Source organism: Heptranchias perlo, chromosome 5 (assembly GCF_035084215.1).
Source record: "Heptranchias perlo isolate sHepPer1 chromosome 5, sHepPer1.hap1, whole genome shotgun sequence".
Taxonomy (NCBI): Eukaryota; Metazoa; Chordata; class Chondrichthyes; order Hexanchiformes; family Hexanchidae; genus Heptranchias; species Heptranchias perlo.
This window is the reverse complement of record NC_090329.1, coordinates 127747401-127770693: the sequence shown is the minus strand read 5'-3', so window position 1 is coordinate 127770693 and position 23293 is coordinate 127747401. Positions and strand designations below refer to the sequence as shown.

The window sequence follows — 23293 nt, the reverse complement described above, 5'->3', positions numbered from 1 at the left end:
GAGAATAGACAAGGTACTTTCCAAATGGTGAATCGTGGTCCGACTCCCAGCTGTTTTAAACAGATTTGTGGGGGAGGGGGTAATTGAAAAACTGGGAATGCTTTTTGAAGTGTAGTCACCGATGTAATGTAGGAAAGGCAGCAGCCAATTTGTGCACAGCAAGATCCCACAAACAGCAATGTGGTAATGACCAGATGATCTGTTTTAGTGATATTGAGAGATAAATACTGGCCAGGACACCAGGGAGAACTCTCTTGCCCTTCTTTGAATAGTGTCATGGGATCTTTTACACCCACCTGAGAGGGCAGATGGGGCCTTGGCTTAATGTCTCACCCGACAGTGCAGCGCTCCCTCACTACTTAGCTTAGAATTTGTGCTCCAGTCTCTGGAGTGGGACTTGAACCCACAACCGTCTGACGCAGAGGCGAGAGTGCTACCCACACCACAGGTAGAGCAGAATTCTCTGAGTCCCCCACACTCAGTCACTCGAACATTTGACTTTTTCCCCACCAGATGCTCTGATCTCCCATCTTCTCCAAATAGCAAAAATATTTTAATCAGGTTCCTTTCAGTGAGACAGAAAGGGATTCTCTCTCACAGACGGAAGAGATATTTTGAATACACGTTTAAGAGCTGATGTTGTTCTAAATCCCCTCTAGATGTGACGAGCCGATAACTGTTAATGTAAACCAGCTATTTAGTATCATCTACAAATTTTGACACTCGCTCAGAGACGAGAAGATTGACACCACATTAAAAGTAAAAGGCTCTGTTTACATTTACTATTTACCTGAGTAAGGAGTCTTACAACACCAGGTTATAGTCCAACAGCTTTATTTGAAATCAAACAAATTGATTTCAAATAAAGCTGTTGGACTATAACCTGGTGTTGTAAGACTCCTTACATTTATCCACCCCAGTCCATCACCGGCATCTCCACATCATATTTACCTGAGGATAGACCAGACTCTCCAGTCATGATACTGGTGTAACCATCCCAGGTACTGGTCCCTCAGGCCCTCGTACTGATACATACACATATTACATTATATAGAATAACACACCGTGTATATGTTATAGAGAATAACACACGCTGTGTATATTATAGAGAATAACACACGCTGTATATACTATATTGAATATAACACCCTGTATATATTAGAGAATAACACACCCTGTATATACTATATTGAATACAACACCCTGTATATATTATAGAGAATAACACACCCTATATATATTATAGTGAATAACACACCCTGTGTATATTATAGAAAATAATACACCCTGTATATATTATAGTGAATAACACACTCTGTATATATTAGAGAATAACACACCCTGTATATATTATAGTGAATAACACACTCTGTATATATTATAGAAAATAATACACCCTCTATATATTACAGTGAATATCACACCCTGTATATATTATAGTGAATAACACACTCTGTATATATTATAGAGAATAACACACTATATATTATAGTGAATATCACACCCTGTATATATTATAGTGAATTACACACCCTGCATATATTAGACAGAATAACACACCCTGTATATATTATAGCAAATAACACACCCTGTATATATTATAGAGAATAACACACCCTGTATATATTACAGTGAATAACACACCCTGTATATATTATAGAGAATAACACACCCTGTATATATTATAGCGAATAACACACCCTGTATATATTATAGTGAATAACACGCCCTGTATATATTATAGTGAATAACACACCCTGTATATATTATAGCGAATAATACACTCTGTATATATTATATTGAATATTACACCCTGTATATATTATAGCGAATATCACACCCTGTATATATTATAGAGACTAACACACCCTGTATATATTATAGAGACTAACACACCCTGTATTTTTTACAATGAATAACACACCCTGTATATATTATAGAGACTAACACACCCTGTATATATTACAATGAATAACACACCCTGTATATATTATAGAGAATAACACACCCTGTATATATTATAGTGAATAACACACCCTGTATATATTATAGAGAATAACACACCCTCTATATATTATAGTGAATAACACACCCTGTATATATTATAGTGAATATCACACCCTGTATATATTATAGTGAATAACACACCCTGTATATATTAGACAGAATAACACACTCTATATATATTATAGAGAATAACACACCCTGTATATATTATAGCAAATAATACACTCTGTATATATTATATTGAATATTACACCCTGTATATATTAAAGTGAATAACACACTCTGTATATATTATAGAGAATAACACACCCTGTATATATTACAGTGAATAACACACCCTGTATATATTACGGTGAATAACACACCCTGTATACATTATAGAGTATAGCACACCCTGTGCATATTATAGTGAATAACACACCCTGCATATAGTATAGGGAATAGCACACCCTGTTGTTGGTTCACTAAAATGAGGGGACATAACTATAAGATTAAATGTAAGAGGTTTAGACAGAGAGCAGGAGAAACTATTTTACACAGGGGGCTGTGAGGCATGGAATGGTCTTGTGGTGTTACTGATCGTTCACCTCGTTTTCACATCGTTCACCTGAGGAAGGAGGTAGCCTCCGAAAGCATGTGAATTTAAAATAAAATTGCTGGACTATAACTTGGTGTTGTAAAATTGTTTACAATTGTCAACCCCAGTCCATCACCGGCATCTCCACATCATTACTGATCGAAGCAGGGATAATGTCAACATTAGGATAGATTGGTGATGTTTGGGGGATGTGCAGGCGAGGTAATGTACATGGACTTTGAGAAGGCCATTGACGAGGTACCAGATTACTAGGGAAGATTGGGGGAGGATAACTAACTGGATTAAAACATTGGTTCAAAGGCTGAACAGGCTGGGACTCTTTTCTCTAGAAGAGAAGACTGAGGGGTGACCTGATAAAGGTCTTTAAGAATATGAAAGGGTTTGATAGAGTAGACGTAGAGAAGATGTTTCCACTTGTTGAGGAGACAAAAACTAGAGGTCATAAATACAAGATAGTCACTAATAAATCCAATATGGAATTCAGGAAAACTTCTTTATCCAGAGATTGTTTAGAATGTGGAACTCACAACCACAAGGAGTAGTTGAGGTGAATAGCGTAGATGCATTTAAGGGGAAGCTATATAAACACATGAGGGAGAAAGGAAATAGAAGGATATGCTAATAGGGTTAGATGAAGAGAGGTGGGAAGAGGCTCATGTGGAGCATAAATGCTGGCATCAACCAGTTGGGCCGAATGGCCCGTTTCTGTGCTGAAGATTCCATGTAATTCTTTGTAAAAATGGAGAAAGCAAAAAGGGCAATTTTTGAGTGTAGTTGGAAGTGGGGTCCCACAGGGTTCAGTTCTGGGACCACTTCATTTCACCGTGTATATCAATGATTTGGATATAGGACTAGAGGAACAGTGTCAAGTTTGTAGATGATACTAAATAGCTGGTTTAGATTAACAGTTAGTTATAGGCTCGTCACATCTAGAGGGGATTTAAAACGACATTAGCCCTCAAATGTGTATTGAAAATGTGTCTCCGTCTGAGAGAGAGAGAATCCCTTTCTGGCCCAGTAAAAGGAAACTTTTTTTGTATACTTTTTGCTATTTGGGGAAGATGGGACATCAGATCAGCTGGTGGGGAAAAGTCAAATATTCAAGTGACTGAGTGCGGGGGAGATCAGAGGATTCGGCTCTACCTGGTGCCACTGCTTCCTACTGACCTGTGCTCAGTGCCAGTCAGAAACTATCAACCCAGATTAACACTTAACACTTTATCAGGGAGTTTGATCAAAGGAAGAGGATATTGGGTAACAGGGACCTGAGACAGACAGAGACAGACAGATAGAGCGGGAGAAAGGAGGAAGAGAAAGACAGCAAGAGATAGATAGAGAGAAAGGCAGAGAGAAAGGCGGAAGAGAGAGATAGATAGATAGATAGAGAGAAAAGAGGAAGAGAGAGAGAGAAAGGAGGAAGAGAGACAGACAGAAAGAAGGAAGAGACGTAGAGAGAAAGAAAGAGAAGAGAAGCCCTAGAGAAAGAAAAACGAGAGAGAAAGAGAAGGCAAGGAGAGAAGGTGGAGCCAGAAAGGAGAGAGTACGAAAAGGAGAAGAAAGAGAGATAAAGAACAAAGAGAAAGAGAATAGTGAGAGGGAGAGAGAAAGACACAAAGAGAGAAAGCAAGACAGAACGTGAGCCTGCACAGAAATAGTCCAAACAGGGAGGAGTACACAGCAAAAGTTTGACACACACCACAAGCAGTTTAACAGATTACTACGCATCTGGGACTGTAATCTGGGGCCAAGGGAGAGAGATTCTTGTTAAAACTTCCTGATAGCTACAGATGAAGGATTGACGTCTGTCTGCGAAATGAAGGACTTATATCCGCTTTATTCCAACGATCAGGCCAATCGAACGAGCGGATACCCTAACAGGATGCGAGAAGGTAACCTGGAACTTTTTGTATATCTCAGGGGTTTACACACGGGGACACGGGAGAGTGAGCAGCATTTAACAACAACGGTTTTAATTCCAGGCTATTCTATTTTCTGTAAAAACCGTCAAGGAAATATTAGGGGAGGAGAAAATGGGCAAACTGTCGTGCTACTAAATCAAATGTGTGTCCATTGTCCCCTCCCTCATGGTGAGACTGTGTCTGAAGGGATTAAAGTTACATTTCTGATACAGGAGAAAGTTGCCCTTAGTTTGGAAATTAGCGCGAATTTCAGGCTTTTTAAAATTTCTTCCACCATTTTCCCTTCCTCTCCTAAAGATGTTGGTTTACCGGCCATATCCCACGTATCCTGGTGGATATCGAGCAGATGGGCTCAAAATGCTCTCTCAAACACAGCCCATGTATTCTTGTATTGCTGGGGGTGGGGGTTGGTGGAGTGTTCCACAGTTCAAGCAGGGAAAGCCCAAAATTTTCAATGGTCCTTTAATTACACCCTAGTGCTAATTTTTAATTCCGGAATATTCTTTTTCTGTAGAATCCATCAAGGAACCACAAAGTCGTGCTACTCCAATCAAATCTGGATGTGTTGTCCCCTCCCTCTTGCGATTTTTAAAAGGCTTACGTTTACACTTCTGGTACAGGAGAAAGATGCTGTTACTTTGGAAATTAAACTAAATTAAATGTTAGTTTGGATTTAGATAACGCAGAGACACCTTCGCTGATGGCTTCCAAACGGAAGCTGTTCAGTTCCTTGACTGTGAGGCGGAGCGGCCCAACCCTGGGCTGCTATCAGACTCCCCCCAGGGGCCCGTCAGATCCGTTCACTGAGGGGCCACCGCTCTCTGGGACACCCCCAACCAAAGGGAGGGAGTACCTTAAAAAGAAGAGGGCTGCACCCCCTTAAAATATATTTCTACCGTACAGTCTTGTAGTTGCAACTGTGAATTATCTGTTAACTTGAATTGAAATCATGCAACAGCCTCCAATGCTGTTTTATTACATTTTGGGATGTGGGCAAGTCAGTATTTATCTCCCACCCCTGGTTGCCCTGAGGGCATTAAGAGTCAACCATGTAGTGTGAGACTGGAGCCACATATAGGCTCAGACCAGGCAGAGATGGCATTATTCTCACCCTTGTTTTCAAATCCATCCATGGCCTCGCCCCTCCCTATCTCTGTAACCTCATCCAGCCCTACGACCCTCCGAGATCTCTGAGCTCCTCCAGTTCTTGCCTCTTGCACATCCCCGATTTTAATCGCTCCTCCATTGGCGGCCGTGCCTTCAGCTGCCTGGCCCCTAAGCTCTGGAATTCCCTCCCTAAACCTCTCCACCTCTCTACCTCTCTCTCCTCCTTTAAGATGCTCCTTAAAACCTACCTCTTTGACCAAACTTTTGGTCACCTGTCCTAATATCTCCTTATGTGGCTCGGTGACAAATTTTGTTTGATTACGCTCCCATGAAGCGCCTTGGGACGTTTTACTATGTTAAAGGTGCTATATAAATGCAAGTTGTTGTTGTATTCGTGAACCAGTTGGTTTTTACAACAATGCAGCAGCTTTCATGGTTATTTTTACAGGTGCCAATTATTGAATTCAATTCTACAAATTGATATGATGGGATTTAAACTCACAACCTCAGGGTTGCTAGTCCAGTACCATAATCTATACTAGATATGTACACAAATCTTTGAAGGTGGCAGGACAAGTTGAGAAGGCTGTTAAAAAAGTATATGGGATCCTTGGCTGTATTAATAGAGGCATAGAGTACAAAAGCAAGGAAGTTATGCTAAACCTTTATAAAACACTGGATAGGCCTCAGCTGGAGTATTGTGTCCAATTCTGGGTACCACACTTTAGGAAGGATGTGAAGGCCTTAGAGAGGGTGCAGAAGAGATTTACTAGAATGGTGCCAGGGATGAGGGACTTCAGTTATGTGCAGAGACTGGAGAATCTGGGGTTGTTCTCCTCAGAGCAGAGAAGGTTAAGGGGAGATTTGATAGAGGTGTTCAAAATCATCAACGGTTCAGATAGAGTAAATAAGGAGAAACTGTTTCCAGTGGCAGAAGGGTCGGTAACCAGAGGACACGGATTTAAGGTGATTGGCAAAAGAGCCAGAGGCGACATGAGGAAACATTTTTTTAAACAGCGATTTGTTATGATCTGGAATGCACTGCCTGAACGGGCGGTGGAAGCAGATTCAATAATAACTTTCAAAAGGGAATTGGATAAATACTTGAAGGAGAAATATTTACAGGGCTATGGGGAAAGGTCGGGGGAGTGGAACTAATTGGATAGCTCTTGCAAAGAGCCGGCATAGGCATGTGCTGCACCTACTATGATACTACAATAATTGCTTAATTCAAGCTACACAGGTGTTGGCCGTGGCTCAGTTGGTGGCACTGTCGCTTCTGAGCCAGAGGATTGTGGATTCATAGTCCTCCTCCAGAGACTAGACACTACACATAATCTAAGCTGACACAATATCGGAGGTGCCATCTTTCAGATGAGACATTAAACCAAGGAGCCGTCTGCCCTCTCAGGTGGACGCAAAAGATCCCATGGTGCTATTTTGCAGAAGAGCAGGGGAGTTCTCCCCTGGACCAATACTTATCCCTCAACCAACATCACTATTATCACATTGCTGTTTGTGGGATCTTGCTGTGCGCAAATTAGCTGCCGCATTTCCCCACATTACAACAGTGACTACACTTCAAAAAGTACCTCATTGGCTGTTAAGTGTTTTGGGACATCCTGAGGTTGTGAAAGGCTCTGTATAAATGCAAGTTTGTTCTTACTACTTACTGACTACAAGTTATGGCAGGCGAGTGAAACTGCACCACACCGGAGGGCCACTAGATGGAGACCAGGCAAAATTAAATTAAAAACAATTGATTTATATTTGGGGGGATGGGGGTTGTAAATTTGCATTTCCAGTGCAAATCATCACCTGCCGGGGAGAGCCTGTCAGCAATTCGAACGTACGACCGCCACGATTTTCCATCCATTAATTAAAATTGTAACAGATGGAACGTTATATACAATATTGGAAAATGTGAGGTTATGCACTTTGGCAGGAAAAATCAGAGAGCAAGTTATTATCTTAATGGCGAGAAACTGGAAAGTACTGCAGTACAAAGGGATCTGGGGGTCCTAGTGCAAGAAAATCAAAAAGTTAGTATGCAGGTGCAGCAGGTGATCAAGAAGGCCAACGGAATGTTGGCTTTTATTGCTCGGGGGATAGAATATAAAAACAGGGAGGTATTGCTGTAGTTATATAAGGTATTGGTGAGACCGCACCTGGAATACTGCATACAGTTTTGGTGTCCATACTTAAGAAAAGACATACTTGCTCTCAGGACAGTACAAAGAAGGTTCACTCGGTTAATCCCGGGGATGAGGGGGTGGACATATGAGGAGAGGTTGAGTAGATTGGGACTCTACTCATTGGAGTTCAGAAGAATGAGAGGCGATCTTATTGAAACATATAAGATTGTGAAGGGGCTTGATCGGGTGGATGTGGTAAGGATGTTCCCAAGGATGGGTGAAACTAGAACTAGGGGGCATAATCTTAGAATAAGGGGCTGCTCTTTCAAAACTGAGATGAGGAGAAACTTCTTCACTCAGAGGGTAGTAGGTCTGTGGAATTTGCTGCCCCAGGAAGCTGTGGAAGCTACATCATTAAATAAATTTAAAACAGAAATCGACAGTTTCCTAGAAGTAAAGGGAATTAGGGGTTACGGGGAGCGGGCAGGAAATTGGACATGAATTTAGATTTGAGGTTAGGATCAGATCAGCCATGATCTTATTGAATGGCGGAGCAGGCTCGAGGGGCCGATTGGCCTACTCCTGCTCGTTTTTCTTATGTTCTTATGTTCTTGTGAGGGGGGTGGGGGAGATGTGTCAAATTCTAGGTAGGCAGGAGGGTTGCCCTTATGATCCATTAAGTGTAGATTTTTCAACTGGAGAGCCTAGGGATTCCTCGAAGGAACGAGGCAGCAGAACTCCATATTTTTCTGTGTTTGTTGCTGCATTAAAATAAAATTCCTTCCCATGAGAACACTGTTGTAGTGGGTGAGATCATTATTAGGAAGTTAGAACATGGGGAAGGGGTCCCTGGGATTATATCAAATTTCCAGGAGGATCCAGAAGTGTATCATTTGCCGGTGATTCCTGAAAATTTGTCAATATCTGTAGGAAGAACTGAAAAGTATCTCAACATTTGGATCGATATTTTTAAGGAGGTTCCCAAGAGTGTGTCAGTATTTACAGGGGGTCCCCGGGAGTGTGTCAGTATATACAGGGGGTCCCTGGGAGAGTCAGTATTTACAGGGGGTCCCTGGGAGCATGTCTGTATTTACAGGGGGTCCCTGGGAGCATGTCTGTATATACAGGGGGTCCCCGGGAGTATGTCTGTACATACAGGGGGGACCGGGAGTGTGTCAGTATATACAGGGGGTCCCTGGGAGTGTCAGTATTTACAGGGGGTCCCTGGGAGCATGTCTGTATATACAGGGGGTCCCCGGGAGCATGTCTGTACATACAGGGGGGACCGGGAGTGTGTCAGTATTTACAGGGTGTCCCTGGGAGTGTCAGTATTTACAGGGGGTCTCCGGGAATGTGTTTGTATTTACAGGGGGTCCCCGGGAGTGTGTCAGTATTTACAGGGTGTCCCTGGGAGTGTGTCAGTATTTACAGGGGGTCCCTGGGAGTGTGTCAGTATTTACTGGGTGTCCCTGGGAATATGTCAGTATTTACAGGGTGTCCCCGGGAGTGTGTCTGTATTTCCAGGGAGCCCCCGGGAGTGTGTCAGTATTTACAGGGTGTCCCTGGGAGTGTGTCAGTATTTACAGGGGGTCTCCGGGAGTGTGTCAGTATTTACAGGGTGTCCCCGGGAGTGTGTCAGTATTTACAGGGTGTCCCCGGGAGTGTGTCAGTATTTACAGGGGGTCCCCGGGAGTGTGTCAGTATTTACAGTGTGTCCCCGGGAGTGTGTCAGTATTTACAGGGTGTCCCGGGGAGTGTGTCAGTATTTACAGGGGGTCCCGGGGAGTGTGTCAGTATTTACAGGGTGTCCCGGGGAGTGTGTCAGTATTTACAGGGGGTCCCCGGGAGTGTGTCAGTATTTACAGGGTGTCCCGGGGAGTGTGTCAGTATTTACAGGGGGTCCCCGGGAGTGTGTCAGTATTTACAGGGGGGCCGGGAGTTTGAACATGGTTTGTTTCTGGTCTGTGGGGCTCAGTACCTGGGTGGAGCATTAACCCAATGAGCCATCACGGAAACTATGAACAATTTCTGGGCACCCCTTTTAAAAATTGAATAATGGTCAGGGTATTGAACTGCCACAAAAGTCAGTGCCATCAGAGTGGGGGAGGGTGGAATGTTTGAAGCAACTAAATGCTGATGAGTGTATATATGTTTTCTTCTTCAATTTAAAAATCAGGTTTCTCTCGATCCATGGTGCAGTGGTCGGAAACTGCTTCCTCTGTCACCCGTGAAGAGGTGGGGTTAAAGTTGCGGAGGAGAAAACGTACGAGCTTCAGTCAGGAACAGATCCTCGCTATGGAGTCAGTTTTCAGCTCCAACAGATATCCTAACATTTATCTCAGAGAGACCTTGGCAGAGCTGATTGGTCAGCCAGAGTCCAGAATACATGTGAGTCTTTCCGCTCCGTTTGTTTGCTTGTCGAATCAAAGAATCTCACAGGAGCACAGGAGGAGGCCATTCGGCCCATCGTGCCTCTGCCGGCTCTTTGAAAGAGCTATCCAATTCGTCCTATTCCCCTGTTCTTTCCCCGTGGGCCTGCAAATTTTTTTCCCTTCAAGTATTTATCCAATCCCCTTTTGAAAGTTACTATTGAATCTGCTTCCACCGCCCTTTCAGGCCGTGCATTTCAGATCATTACAACTCGCTGTGTAAAAAAAAATTCTCCTCATCTCCCCTCAGGTTCTTTTGCTAATTATCTTAAATCTGTGTGCTCTGGTTACCGACCCTCCCACCACTGGAAACAGTTTCTCCTTATTTTCTCTATCAAAACCCCTCATAATTTTGAACACCTCTATCAAATCTCCCCTGAACCTTCTCTGCTCCAAGGAGAACAATCTCAGATTCTCCAGTCTCTTCACATATCTGAAGTCCCTCATCCCTGGTACCATTCTAGTAAATCTCTTCTGCACCCTCTCTAAGGCCTTGACATCCTTCAGGAAAGTGCCCCAGCGAGAATCGGCGACTTATTCCCTGCCCTTCTTTCCTAGAGATGCCGCCTTGTTGCTAGGGAACCCTCCGGTACCTTGCCCAAATTGCCATTCCTCACGTGTGAGCCAGACTGTAAATGTTGATAAGCTATTCCACCATGGAGGGCATCACGGCCAAACCCTATCCTGTCGTCACTAGAGGTCCCCACACACAAGCCCCCCCCCCCCCCCAACAACCCTGTACCTTGCCCGATGTGTGAAAGCCTGACAAAGGCTATTTAACTGCAAGGGCCATCACAGCCGAGCCGCCGTTCTGTCCTCACCCAGACAGGCCATAACTAACGGCGTGGGTCAGCAATCGGGAACCGGGAACCCTGGCTGATTTTCCCTTCCCAACCCAGGGGGCACTTGATCCAATTGTAACGCCCCTTCGCCTGCCCCCACCCCTCCTCCCCACTGGTGACTACTTTTCTAATGAAACTCTTGTTGATTCGCAGGTGTGGTTTCAAAACCGGCGAGCTAAACACCGCCGCCAAAACACGGAGGCGCCTCCCTCGGCAACGATTCAGCCAGGCGTGCCGTTGCCTTGTTACGGTCCCAATCAGGCCCAACCCTGTGTGGCGGAGGGGCGCAGCCGCCAGTTCCAAGAGGGCTCGGCCCAGGGACCCTCGCCTTCCGGTGAGGGTCTCGGACCATCCCATGCTGGAAACCGGTGGACAACAAAGGAGGGTGACCCCAGCCCACCCCACGGCCACTCCATGGGCGACCGTCCGTTCGGAGCTTCAAATCAGGTCAAGATCGAGGCAGAAGACCCATCGCCCCAAGTCACAGAAGCTGCTGGAGACATGAAGACAGCCCTCGGCCGGAACCAGATGGCAGTGTTTGAAGGTGACCACCACTACTTCCACACTTGCGCCACGGGGTCTGAGATAGATGTTGAGGCCCTGCCCAGCGCTTCTTCGACTTGCCCTTTGACCCCAAGAACCGATCCCACCCGGCATCACTCCGTGTGGGAATGTGTGGGCCGGTTTCCACCGATTTCTGAGGTCGGCGACCCGCGATCCGACTGGGAAGAATGTGCCACCTCTCTGGAAGCTCACGCAAGGACTCCCCGAAACGCACGTGGGGAATTCTTTTAAAGGACGGCAGATAGTATGGTAGGAAGAAGAAATAGGGCCTGCGTTTCCAACTGGCTGAATTGTTAGCTTCGAGCATCAGCCTCTATTCACTGAGAACAAGCATATCTCTGCAGTCTTGAGGATGAGACACAGGCGAATTAGTACATCACCAACCAAAGAAAAATACATATTAACAAAAGGCAAACTGCAAAAAATGTATTTATGTAATCGCTCCTCATAACCCAATCCCTCCATCCCCTCAATCATCCTATAGGACTACATCTATAGGACTACATCTATAGGACTACATCCTATAGGACTTTATCTATAGGACTACATCCTATAAGACTATATGTAGAAAGTCATCACCCTTGATCTAGGAGCTTGACATTTGGTTATTAGGAATACATGTTTGTAGAACATAGGAACAGGAGTAGGCCATTTAGCCCCTCGAGTGTGTTCAACCATTCAATGAGATCATGGCGGATCTGTGACCTATCTCCATATACCCCCCTTAGTCCCATATCCCTTAATACCTTTGGTTAACAAAAATCTAACAATCTCAGAATTAAAATTAACAACCGAGCTAGCATCAACTGCCTTTTGTGGAAGAGAGTTCCAAACTTCTACCACCCTTTGTGTGTAGAAGTGTTTCCTAACTTCACTCCTGAAAGCACTGGCTCTAATTTTTAGGCTCTGTCCCCTAGTCCTAGACTCCCCAACCAGTGGAAATAGTTTCTCTCTATCTATCCTATCAGTTCCCCTTAATATCTTGAAAACTTCGATCAAATCACCCCTTAATCTTCTAAATTCCAGGGAATACAACCCTAGTTTGTGTAATCTCTCCTCGTAATTTAACCCTTGGAGACCAGGTATCATTCTAGTAAATCTACGCTGCATTCCCTCCAAGGCCAATATATCCTTCCTAAGGTGCGGTGCCCAGAACTGAACACAGTACTCCAGGTGTGGTCTAACTAGGGCTTTGTATAGCTGTAGCATAACTTCTACCCCCTTGTATTCTAGACCTTTGGATATAAAGGCCAGCATTCCATAAACCTTTCTGATTATTTTCTGTACTTGTCCATGACATTTTAATGATCTATGTACATGGGCCCCTAAGTCTCTTTGGACCTCCACTGTTTCGATCTTTTCACCATTTAGAAAGTACTTTTTAGGTCCAAAGTGGATGACCTCACACTTGCCTACACTGAAATCCATTTGCCCCAGTTTTGCCCATTCACTTAATCTATTAATATCTCTCTGTAATTTTATGCTTCCACCTACACTGCTTACAATGCTGCCTATCTTTGTGTCATCGACAAATTTAGATATGTGGCTCTCTATCCCGTCATCTAAGTCGTTAATAAATACAGTGAATAGTTGAGGCCCCAACACAGATCCCTGTGGGACACCGCTAGTCACATCCTGCCCATTTGAGTACCTCTCCATTATCCCTACTCTCTGCCTCCTGCCGCTCAGCCAATTTCCTAATCAGGTCAATAATTTGCCCTCAATTCCATGAACTTCAACTTTAGCCAACAGTCTCTTATGAGGGGCTTTATCAAATGCCTTCTGGAAGTCCATATAAACAACATCCATAGACATTCCCCTGTGTAAGGAGATTACCATAGAGTAGACAGCTTGCTGTGTGTGTTGTCAGGCAGTGATCTACTTGCGCCGCTCGGTGAAGATTTCACTCATACGTTGTGTAAAAACCAAACAAAAAAAAAAATTAAACACTTGAATGCTTCTGTACAGTGTGTACTCTCCTTGTGTGAATCCGTCCTTTTTATTCGATTATACTGAGTGTTTGAAATGGGAGTTCGCTGGTGACTCAGAGGGAAAATTTCCATGGGGCCAATTATCAGTTTCGGTGGTGACGAGAAACAGGTGGTGGCGATCAGCCGCCCGTTGTACACCCTGCCCGATTGTCCTTGAAGTCAACGGAAAGGAAAATTGGGCTTCATGTACAACGGCCGTCCAATTGCCCAACTATCAGCCGTGGCTCAGTTTGTAGCACTCTCGCTTCTGAGTCAGAAGGTTGTGGGTTCAGGTCCCAATCCAGAGACTTCAGCACAAAATCCAGGCTGACACTCCAGTGTAGTACTGAGGGAGTGCTGCATTGATCGGAGTGTGCCGTCTTTCAGATGTGATGTTAAACTGATGCCCCGTCTGCCCTCTTAGGTGGATGGAATAGATCCCATGGCACCATTTCGAAAAAGAGCAGGGGAGCTCTCCCCAGTGTCCTGGTCAACATTTATCCTTCAATCAGAATACCTGTTTATTATCACATTGCTAATTGTGGGGCCTTGCTGTGTGCAAATTGACTGCCGTGTTTCCAACATTACAGCAGTGACTACACTTCAAAAGTACTTCACTGGCTATGAAGTGCCTTGGGACGTCCTGAGGTCGTGAAAGGCGCTATATAAATGCAAGTTCTTTCTTTACTGCCTGTCCTTCACCACTGCTGAAAATGAAAATGACCCCCATGCAGCAAAGGCAGTTCCTAGGCTTGTTTGCTAGGCCTGGGTTGGAATATCTGATCTCAGTTTGGGTAACATGCAGGCGGAGGAAGGAGAATAAAAAAATAAGCTCCTGATTAATATCCAGTAACCTCTGCTGCAAAGTGGATGCATGTGAATTATGGGTGGGACCAAGAAAGGCCGGGACTGGACCATGAGGTGCCGATACTCAGTATATCATCTCACACCTGGATAACAGTCACTTGAGCAGAGGCCGACTGGTGTCTGTGGAGCTGGAACTCAACATCTCACTATTTTGACTCAACATTGACCTTTTAATACATCCTAACATCTGATTTGCTTCACTCACTGCCACCGAGCTTTGTTGCAATAGTTTATATTTATTGTCAATCAGACCCTTCAGATGGCTTTCATTTTCCATGCATTTTATTTTCTTTCCATTAAAGTACTAGTCCCTTTCTGGATTTTTTTGTCCCCGTGTGAATCACTTTACATTTCTTCACATTGAATTTTCATCTGTCACCTGTCCCTAGGTGGCCCAATTCTCAAGTATATTCAAATCCTCCTGTGGCGTATCCTGTTCAGCTTTGCAGTTTATTACCTTCATTAGCTTTGTATCATCTGTGAACTTTGTGATTGGTAGGTTTTGCTCCTACACACTGCTGACTCTTTGATAAATCCTCAACATCCTTAGCTCTGATTTGTTGCTGTGGTCACGGACCCAGCACTTGGGTCAATCAGATGCAAGAGTGATGCCTACTTTGCATATGTGCCTTTGGTACAGGGGTCGCCAACCCTCCAGGATTGTCCTGGAATCACCAGGAATTAAAGAATAATTTCCTGGACACTGCTGCGAGCAAAACCTGGGAGAAAAAACTATATGGAGGTTAAAAAGAGCTGTGTGTGTTGTTTTTTAAAATTTTCTTTGAACTCTTTTGTTAACTAGTTACAAAAATATTGGAGATGGGAACAAAAAAGCTGTTTGACTAAGTCAAGAAACATCCAATGGGGTACCAAAGAGTCTGTTCACTTTCCGATTGGCTGAGGGAAGGCAGTGCATCGTGAGGATGGATATGTTGGCTGACCAACGGCAGGAGCGTGGGGGCGGGGCGAGGCGACTGGAGGTCCTGTGATGAAACCACCAGGAATACATCTATCTTAGAGTGGGTTGGTTACTTTGGTGTGATAGCATATTCGTGAATAGTATACTAGTGCAGTTTCTGTGGCATTGCTCATTGTTGGAGGATACACTGTTTTATGAGAACAGGAGCATTATACTATGTAACACACAATGTATTGTACTGTTGCTAAAGTGTAACGTAGTGTGTCCATTTGAGGTCATATTGTGTAATTTCTGTCTTCCTGAGGTTCTGAGGCAAATCCTCACATCAATTAGAGAGCAGAATGGCCTTCTCTTTTTATGAATTTTTTTTAACTGACTGCTGATGTGAATTTTCTGCTACAGGAGGGCTTCCTCTTAGGGTCGGCCAACTCTCCAGGATGTCCTGGAGTCTCCACGAGTTTTTTTTTATTCATTGGATGTGGGCGTCGATGGCGAGGCCGGCATTTATTGCCCATCCCTAATTGCCCTTGAGAAGGTGGTGGTGAGCCGCCACCTTGTACAACTGAGTGGCTTGCTAGGCCTTTTCAGAGGGCGATTACGAATTGACCACATTGTTGTGGGTCTGGAGCCACATATAGGCCAGACCGGGTAAGGACAGCAGGTTTCCTTCCCTAAAGGGCATTAGTGAACCAGATGGGTTTTTACAGTAGTTTCATGACCACCATTACTGATACCAGTTTTTTTTAATTCCAGATTTTTATTTAATTAATTGAATTTAAATTCCCCAGCTGCCGTGGTAGGATTTGAACTCATGACTCCGGATTATTAGTCCAGTAACATAACCACTATGCTACCGTACCCGATTAAAGGTTAACCTCGTGGACGCTGCTACAAGCAAACCCAGGAGAAAATTCATAGGGGCATTAAAAAAAAATTAAAATTTTGGAGGTGGGAAAAAAAGGCAGTTGCCGACTCGCTATCACCCGTTTGACACTATTGCGCAAGTCAAGATCTAGCCCCATGTGTTCAAACCTCCAGGAGGCGGCTCACCACCACCTTCTCGAGGGCAATTAGGGATGGGCAATAAATGCCGGCCTCTCCAGCGACGCCCACATCCCGTGAACGAATAAAAAAAAACTTCCAACCAGAATTGGCAACCCTACTTCCTCTGTGGATTGGAAACTGCTTTTTTCAAGTGTGTCAGAGATTTGTGTGTTACACTTTAACAGTTGGCTGTTAAAACTTTTATATAGTTAGACAGCTACGCAGTTTTGCTTTTAAAGGGCTAGCCTTGGCTCAGTTGGTTGTACTCTCTCCTCTGAGTCAGAAGGTTGTGGGTTCAAACGCCTACACCAGAGATTTGAGCACAAAATCTAGGCTGACACTCTAGTACAGTCTGAGGGAGCGCCGCACTGTCGGAGGTGCCGTATTTCCAACGAGACGTTAAACCGAGGCCCCGTCTGTCCTCTCAGGTGGATGTAAAAGATCCCCAGGGTGCTATTTGAAGAAGAGCAGGGGAGTAATTCTCCCCGGTGTCCTGGTCAACATTTATCCCCCAACCAACATCACTAAAAACAGATTATCTGGTCATTTATCTCATTGCTGTTTGTGGGATCTTGCTGTGCGTAAATTGGCTGCCGCGTTTCCTGCATTACAAACAGTGACCGCACTTCAAAAAAAAAAGTAACTCATTGGAGGCGACGAGCTTGGGGACGTCCTGAGCTCGTTAAAGAATTTTGTTTATTTTTGTAAGTTGATTAATGGTAACTTGGCAAGGCAGGGATTGTCCGTGTGCATCTTTTGACCGAAGGCCCAACTTTGTCCGTCTCCTAGCAACCTCCCCCCCCCCCCCCCCCCGCCTTGGGTTAGGGCAGGGCACAATGCGGGATTGTGTTTCCGGGGTGAAAGGTGAGAGGAAGTGACGCGCGCGCTTGGTTACGTGGCCGCTGTGGGGTTGGTTCGGGGGGCGGGCGAGCGGGTTGGTGGCGGCGGCGGTGGGGGGAGGAGGAGGAGGAGGGGCGCTGCCGCGGTGATGCTGGAGATGATGGCGGCGGCCGACGGCAGCTCGGGCAGCGGCCGGTTGGAAGTGTCCATCGACGGCCTGACGCTGAGCCCGGACCCGGAGGAGGGACAGCAGCAGCAGCAGAACAACAACATCCTCCTCATCAAGAAGCAGCAGCAGCAGCAGCAGGCCTCACTCAACAACGCTCATCAGAAGCCGACCCCCGCGGCGCCCGAGTCAGGGCCAGGCTCCGGGGATGGACGGGCCGCCGCCGCCGCCACCGCCGGTGGTGGTGGTGGGGCAGAGAACCAGCAACACCAGGAGGAGGAGGAGGAGGAGGTTGGGCAGGAGACCCAGACACGGGCCGAGGACATGGAGAAGCAGTGGGGCTTCCTCCTGAATGAACTCTACTGCCTGGCTCTCAAATTCTTTAAAGGTACATCTCCTCCCCCACTTTCATATTTAATACGAATTATATTTAAAATATTGAAGTGCACTGTCCTATTATGTATGCAAAAATATTTAACTATTCTGTTATCATAGAATCTTACAGCACAGAAGGAGGCCATTCGGCCCATTGTGCCTGTGCCGGCTCTTTGAAAGAGCTGTCCAATTAGTCCTGCACTTTCCCCACAGCCCTGCAAATTTTTTCCCCTTCAAGTATTAATCCAATTCCCTTTTGAAAGTTGCTATTGAATCCGCTTCCACCTCCCTTTCAGGCAGTGCATTCCAAATCATAACTTGCTGCATGGGGGGGAAAAAACTTCTCATCTCCTCTCCTCCCCTCTGCATCTTTTGCCAATTATCTTAATTCTATGTCCTCTGGTTACCGACCCACCTGCCAATGGAAACAATTTCTCCCCATCTACTTCCATCAAAAACTGCTCATGAGTTTGACCACTTCTATTCAATCTCTTAATCTTCTCTGCTCTAAGAACAATCCCAGCTTTTCTTGTCTCTGATGTGTACAGTATATTTTACAGCACTTTTAAAGCAATAATTGGTTTAATTGCATGTTTTAGATGTAAAATATACTATATATATATATATATGTATTATAATTAATAGCTGGGAGTCAAAATCAAATAGTCTTCAGGAGAAATGGGGTCAGAAGAGCATAATCGGACCAAATGTAGTTCAATCTCCATTTCAAAGTCCTTATTTTCCCATTTTAAAAATGATGTCCCCATTTAGAATGGGAACTGGTCATGTAAACTTGTCAGCTGCAGTTACACCCTCCTACCAGTAGTGGTACTGAGACATCACCACCAGTGGGAAGGTGTAACTACAGGGTGATGAGGTTACATAGTTTCGACCATTATTGTGGGCGTGAGATTTTACAATTGAAAAAGTTAACAGGAAGTGTGTGCAGATGTAAGATTTTTAATATATTCATTTTGTGTATGTTTAAAATGTTTTAAAGTATTTATTGAGTATCTATTAAAAATCTTACATCTGAGTGCACTTCCTATCAATTTTTCCCATTATAAATTCATATGTCCACATTTTTAACAAAATGCCTATGTAATCTTGCCACACTGCAGTAACACCTCCCTGGTAGTGTTGGCACTGTCCTGCTTCAGTTCTGTGTGTCTCAGCTCCTCAGCCTGTGCAACAGAGAAGCTCCAACCAATTGCTGTACATTTTGCCATTTAACTATAAATAATATAAAATCAACTTTTTATACAGAGGGCTATGAGGCTGTGGAATACATTACAGGAATTAGTGATGGAAGCAGAGACCATGTCAACATTTAATAGTTGTAAACAATTTTACAACACCAAGTTATAGTCCAGCAATTTTATTTTAAATTCACAAGCTTTCGGAGATTTCCTCCTTCCTCAGGCAAATGTTTCAAGAGCTCCTTGAAGCCTACGCATTTATACATATAGAACAATACATGGTGTTTACAGACTGCCCCTGCAACTGCCCGTTGCCAAGGCAATCACCGTGTTCAGACAGAGAGGTGTCACCTGCAGAACCCCCGAATACACATTCAACAAAAAAACAAACAGGGAAAAAAAACAGAGAAAAAAAACAGAGAGAGGCAGAAACATCCGGAAGGCAGAGAGAGCCAGCAAATGACCCATTATATTAAAAACAGATAACATTTGTTCGCTGGTGGGGTAACGTGTAGCGTGACATGAACCCAAGATCCCGGTTGAGGCCGTCCTCATGGGTGCGGAACTTGGCTATCAATTTCTGCTCGACGATTTTGCGTTGTCGTGTGTCTCGAAGGCCGCCTTGGAGTACGCTTACCCGAAGGTCGGTGGATGAATGTCCATGACTGCTGAAGTGTTCCCCGACTGGGAGGGAACCCTCCTGTTTGGCGATTGTTGCGCGGTGTCCGTTCATCCGTTGTCGCAGCGTCTGCATGGTCTCGCCAATGTACCATGCTCTGGGGCATCCTTTCCTGCAACGTATGAGGTAGACAACGTTGGCCGAGTCACAGGAGTATGAACCATGCACCTGGTGGGTGGTGTCCTCTCGTGTGATGGTGGTATCTGTGTCGATGATCTGGCATGTCTTGCAGAGGTTACCGTGGCAGGGTTGTGTGGCGTCGTGGACGCTGTTCTCTTGAAAGCTAGGTAATTTGCTGCGAACGATGGTCTGTTTGAGGTTGGGTGGCTGTTTAAAGGCGAGTAGTGGAGGTGTGGGAATGGCCATAGCGAGGTGTTTGTCCTCATTGATGACATGTTGAAGGCTGCGGAGAACATGGCGTAGTTTCTCCCGGAGCGGCCTTCGAGACACACGACAACGCAAAATCGTCGAGCAGAAATTGATAGCCAAGTTCCGCACCCATGAGGACGGCCTCAACCGGGATCTTGGGTTCATGTCACGCTACACGTTACCCCACCAGCGAACAAATGTTATCTGTTTTTAATATAATGTGTCATTTGCTGGCTCTCTCTGCCTTCCGGATGTTTCTGCCTCTCTCTGTTTTTTTTCTCTTTTTTTTCCCTGTTTGTTTTTTTGTTGAATGTGTATTCGGGGGTTCTGCAGGTGACACCTCTCTGTCTGAACACGGTGATTGCCTTGGCAACGGGCAGTTGCAGGGGCAGTCTGTAAACACCATGTATTGTTCTATATGTATAAATGCGTAGGCTTCAAGGAGCTCTTGAAACATTTGCCTGAGGAAGGAGGAAATCTCCGAAAGCTTGTGAATTTAAAATAAAATTGCTGGACTATAACTTGGTGTTGTAAAATTGTTTACAATTGTCAACCCCAGTCCATCACCGGCATCTCCACAACATTTAATAGGTTAGTCAAGTGGATAAAGTAAAATGGAGTAAAAGAATAAGGGAACAGTCTAGCCACGTGGGATTAGGGCTGATGCTGATGTGGAAGATGAAGACGGTTGGGCCTGAATGGACTGTTTGTGTTGTAACTTCTATGTAAAGGTACCATATACAAATAAGAACAGTTTATCTCTGGATGCCACTCATCTGACAGGGAAATAGGATTAAAGTAGATTGCTCTAGTAGAACGACCAGCAGCTGCACGATGCTGTGATTTCTATGACTTGGTGAATTGTACTAGCCAGATTTGTTTTGTTTGTAGTTTTCTCTCCCCGCCCCCGGATTGTTGCTGGGGCAGGGGGGATCTTCCCTGGAAGAGGGGTCAACCTCACACGAGTGGTCACTCATCATGTGTGAGCCTAGACAGTTGGTGTAAGGCTTGTTTGACCACAGAGATAAGCCCAAACCTGTCCTCACTCACCAGGACCATATACTTTCCAGTATTGGTCTCTATATAGCGATCAGAAGTAGGCACCCTGGCTAGTGTTCCCCCACCCCTCCAACACAACCCAGGTGCCGGCTCCTGAATCCTGATGTTTCAGACAGGCTAATAGAACAGTGCAGTTGGGAGCCTGCTTCGGTGATGTGGGGTCTTCCCCGATAGATCGGGAGACTTGTATGTTAGAACAAGAGAGGAAAAAACAGTGCGTCTTTCACGACATCAGGCGGTCCCAAAGCACTTCACAGCCGATGCAGTACTTTTGAAATGTAGTCACTGTTGTAATTTGCAGAGATTGTTTGTGTTCTGTTTGGATAAATGTCTGACTGCCTATAACCTATGCATTGTGTTATTTCGCTGGGAGGTTCTGTGTGAATGTGTATAGCTCTTAACAGGTTGTAGTCATCTTTTGAAATAACTTCTGCTAGATAGAGGGAAATAAAATCACAGGGCTCCCTTCCTGATCGCTGTCCAGTGATCCATGCAGGAAGTGCTTGGGTATTTGGTGAGGAGATGATCAGGCTTGGCCCGCTTTCCTCTCCCTCCTCTTTTACTCCCCCAATTCCCCCCACAGCCTGCCCACTTTCACCAGCAACTTCATATATGAAGGTTGAGCACTGACACCTATGGGAACCATCCTCCCAATGTGAGTCAGCACCTTCATGAGGTGTGATGAAATAGAATGAGCAGTACCCGTGTCTGTTCTATTCTGCTACTGTTGGTGAAACTACCCTGTTGCATTTAAACACGGCTGCTTCCTAAAAGGTTTCTTTGTAATTAATTGATGTTTCCCATGGTGTTAGGGGCTGTTTTTTTTATGTTTCTAAACATTTTGCTTTGATAACTGCACAGTTACAGTGCAAGCTTGCATTTTGTCTCTGGATGCAGTACACACTGTACCAGTCTGAGCTCTCTTGCTTCTAACAATCCCTGTTGCAGTTGATGACCAGTTTAGTTATTCTGTTTGCCTTGTGTCCGGTGTGTTTTTGCTAAGCTGAGTAACGTTTTGAATTCCAAAACAGCATTTGAGGGGCTGCCACATTGCGGCAGATGATGGCGGGAGGCAGAAGCTGCGATAAACATGCTGAATGCGATTGGTGGAGGAGAGGTTACTGAGACCCAAAGGATCGAGGCTAGAAGTCAAATTGTCAGGACTGGCGATTTATAATGTGCATGTTGCCACTATGTTGTGATGGGGGTTTTCAGTTCCTCCGACTCCCAACACCGGCGGCCCTCCCAGTACCTCATCCAAGTGGCTGTTACTTGCATGTCAGTGGACTTTTTGACCGGGGAGTGCATCGCCTGGCATCCACATGGGTACACTTTCCAGCACAGGGTATTGATTGGGCGTGAATGACTTGTTTTTGTTTTCAGCACCTGCCCACTCTCGAGGCACGGAAACTGATAGTAACATTTCCTGGTTAATATTTATCCCTCAACCAACATCTCGAAAACAGATTGGACATTATCTTATTGCTGTCTGTGGGACCTTCTTGTGTGCCTCTTGGCTGCTGTGTTCCCTACATGACAACAGTGATTACACTTCAAAAGTACTTCATTGGCTGTAAAGCGTTTGGGACATCCTGAGGTCATGAAAGGCATTGTCTAAATGCAATTTCTTTTTTTTTTCTTTTTTCTTTCTCTCTCTTTCTCACCCCCCCCCCTTTCCCTTGGTCCTCCAGAGGCTGAGACAGGAGAAATTATAAAGGAGAATAAGGAAATGGCAGATGCGTTCAACAAATATTTTGTATCTGTCTTCACAGTAGAAGACACACAAAACATTCTGTTTGCCCCTCTCTCTCTCTGCCCCTCTCTCTCTCTGCCCCTCTCTCTCTCTGTTTGCCTCTCTCTCTCTGTTTGCCTTCTCTCTGTTTGCCTCTCTCTCTCTCTCTCTGTTTGCCTCTCTCTCTCTCTCTCTGTTTGCCTCTCTCTCTCTCTCTCTGTTTGCCTCTCTCTCTCTCTCTCTCTCTGTTTGCCTCTCTCTCTCTCTCTCTGTTTGCCTCTCTCTCTCTCTCTCTCTGTTTGCCTCTCTCTCTCTCTCTCTGTTTGCCTCTCTCTCTCTCTGTTTGCCTCTCTCTCTCTCTCTCTGTTTGCCTCTCTCTCTCTCTGTTTGCCTCTCTCTCTCTCTCTCTGTTTGCCTCTCTCTCTCTCTCTCTCTCTGTTTGCCTCTCTCTCTCTCTCTCTCTCTGTTTGCCA

The 23293-nt window shown here is 44.9% G+C and overlaps 2 protein-coding genes across 2 annotated transcripts in view; both read left to right on the top strand.

Annotated features, from left to right (window-relative positions):
• The first annotated feature begins 10027 nt into the window (after positions 1-10027).
• On the top strand, positions 10028-13560 carry LOC137321539 (paired mesoderm homeobox protein 2B-like). The gene is made up of 2 exons (XM_067983935.1): positions 10028-10154; positions 11191-13560. The coding sequence occupies exons 1-2, from the start codon at positions 10062-10064 to the stop codon at positions 11830-11832; spliced, it is 735 nt and encodes a 244-aa protein (XP_067840036.1). The 5' UTR covers positions 10028-10061; the 3' UTR covers positions 11833-13560.
• Positions 13561-17360: 3800 nt separating this feature from the next.
• Positions 17361-23293, top strand: part of acbd3 (acyl-Coenzyme A binding domain containing 3) — a 52221-nt gene continuing 46288 nt past the window's right edge. Inside the window, exon 1 of the mRNA XM_067985187.1 lies at positions 17361-17795. Coding sequence (XP_067841288.1) covers positions 17390-17795 — 406 coding nt within the window. The 5' untranslated portion in view covers positions 17361-17389. The remainder of the gene's footprint in view (positions 17796-23293) is intronic.

Excerpts from the sequence above, each read along its gene's own strand:
- LOC137321539 (XM_067983935.1), top strand. The coding sequence starts at position 10,062 with ATGGAGTCAGTTTTCAGCTCCAACAGATATCCTAACATTTATCTCAGA. Across the intron at positions 10,155-11,190 it reads AGCCAGAGTCCAGAATACAT|GTGTGGTTTCAAAACCGGCG; the intron begins GTGAGTCTTTCC and ends GTTGATTCGCAG.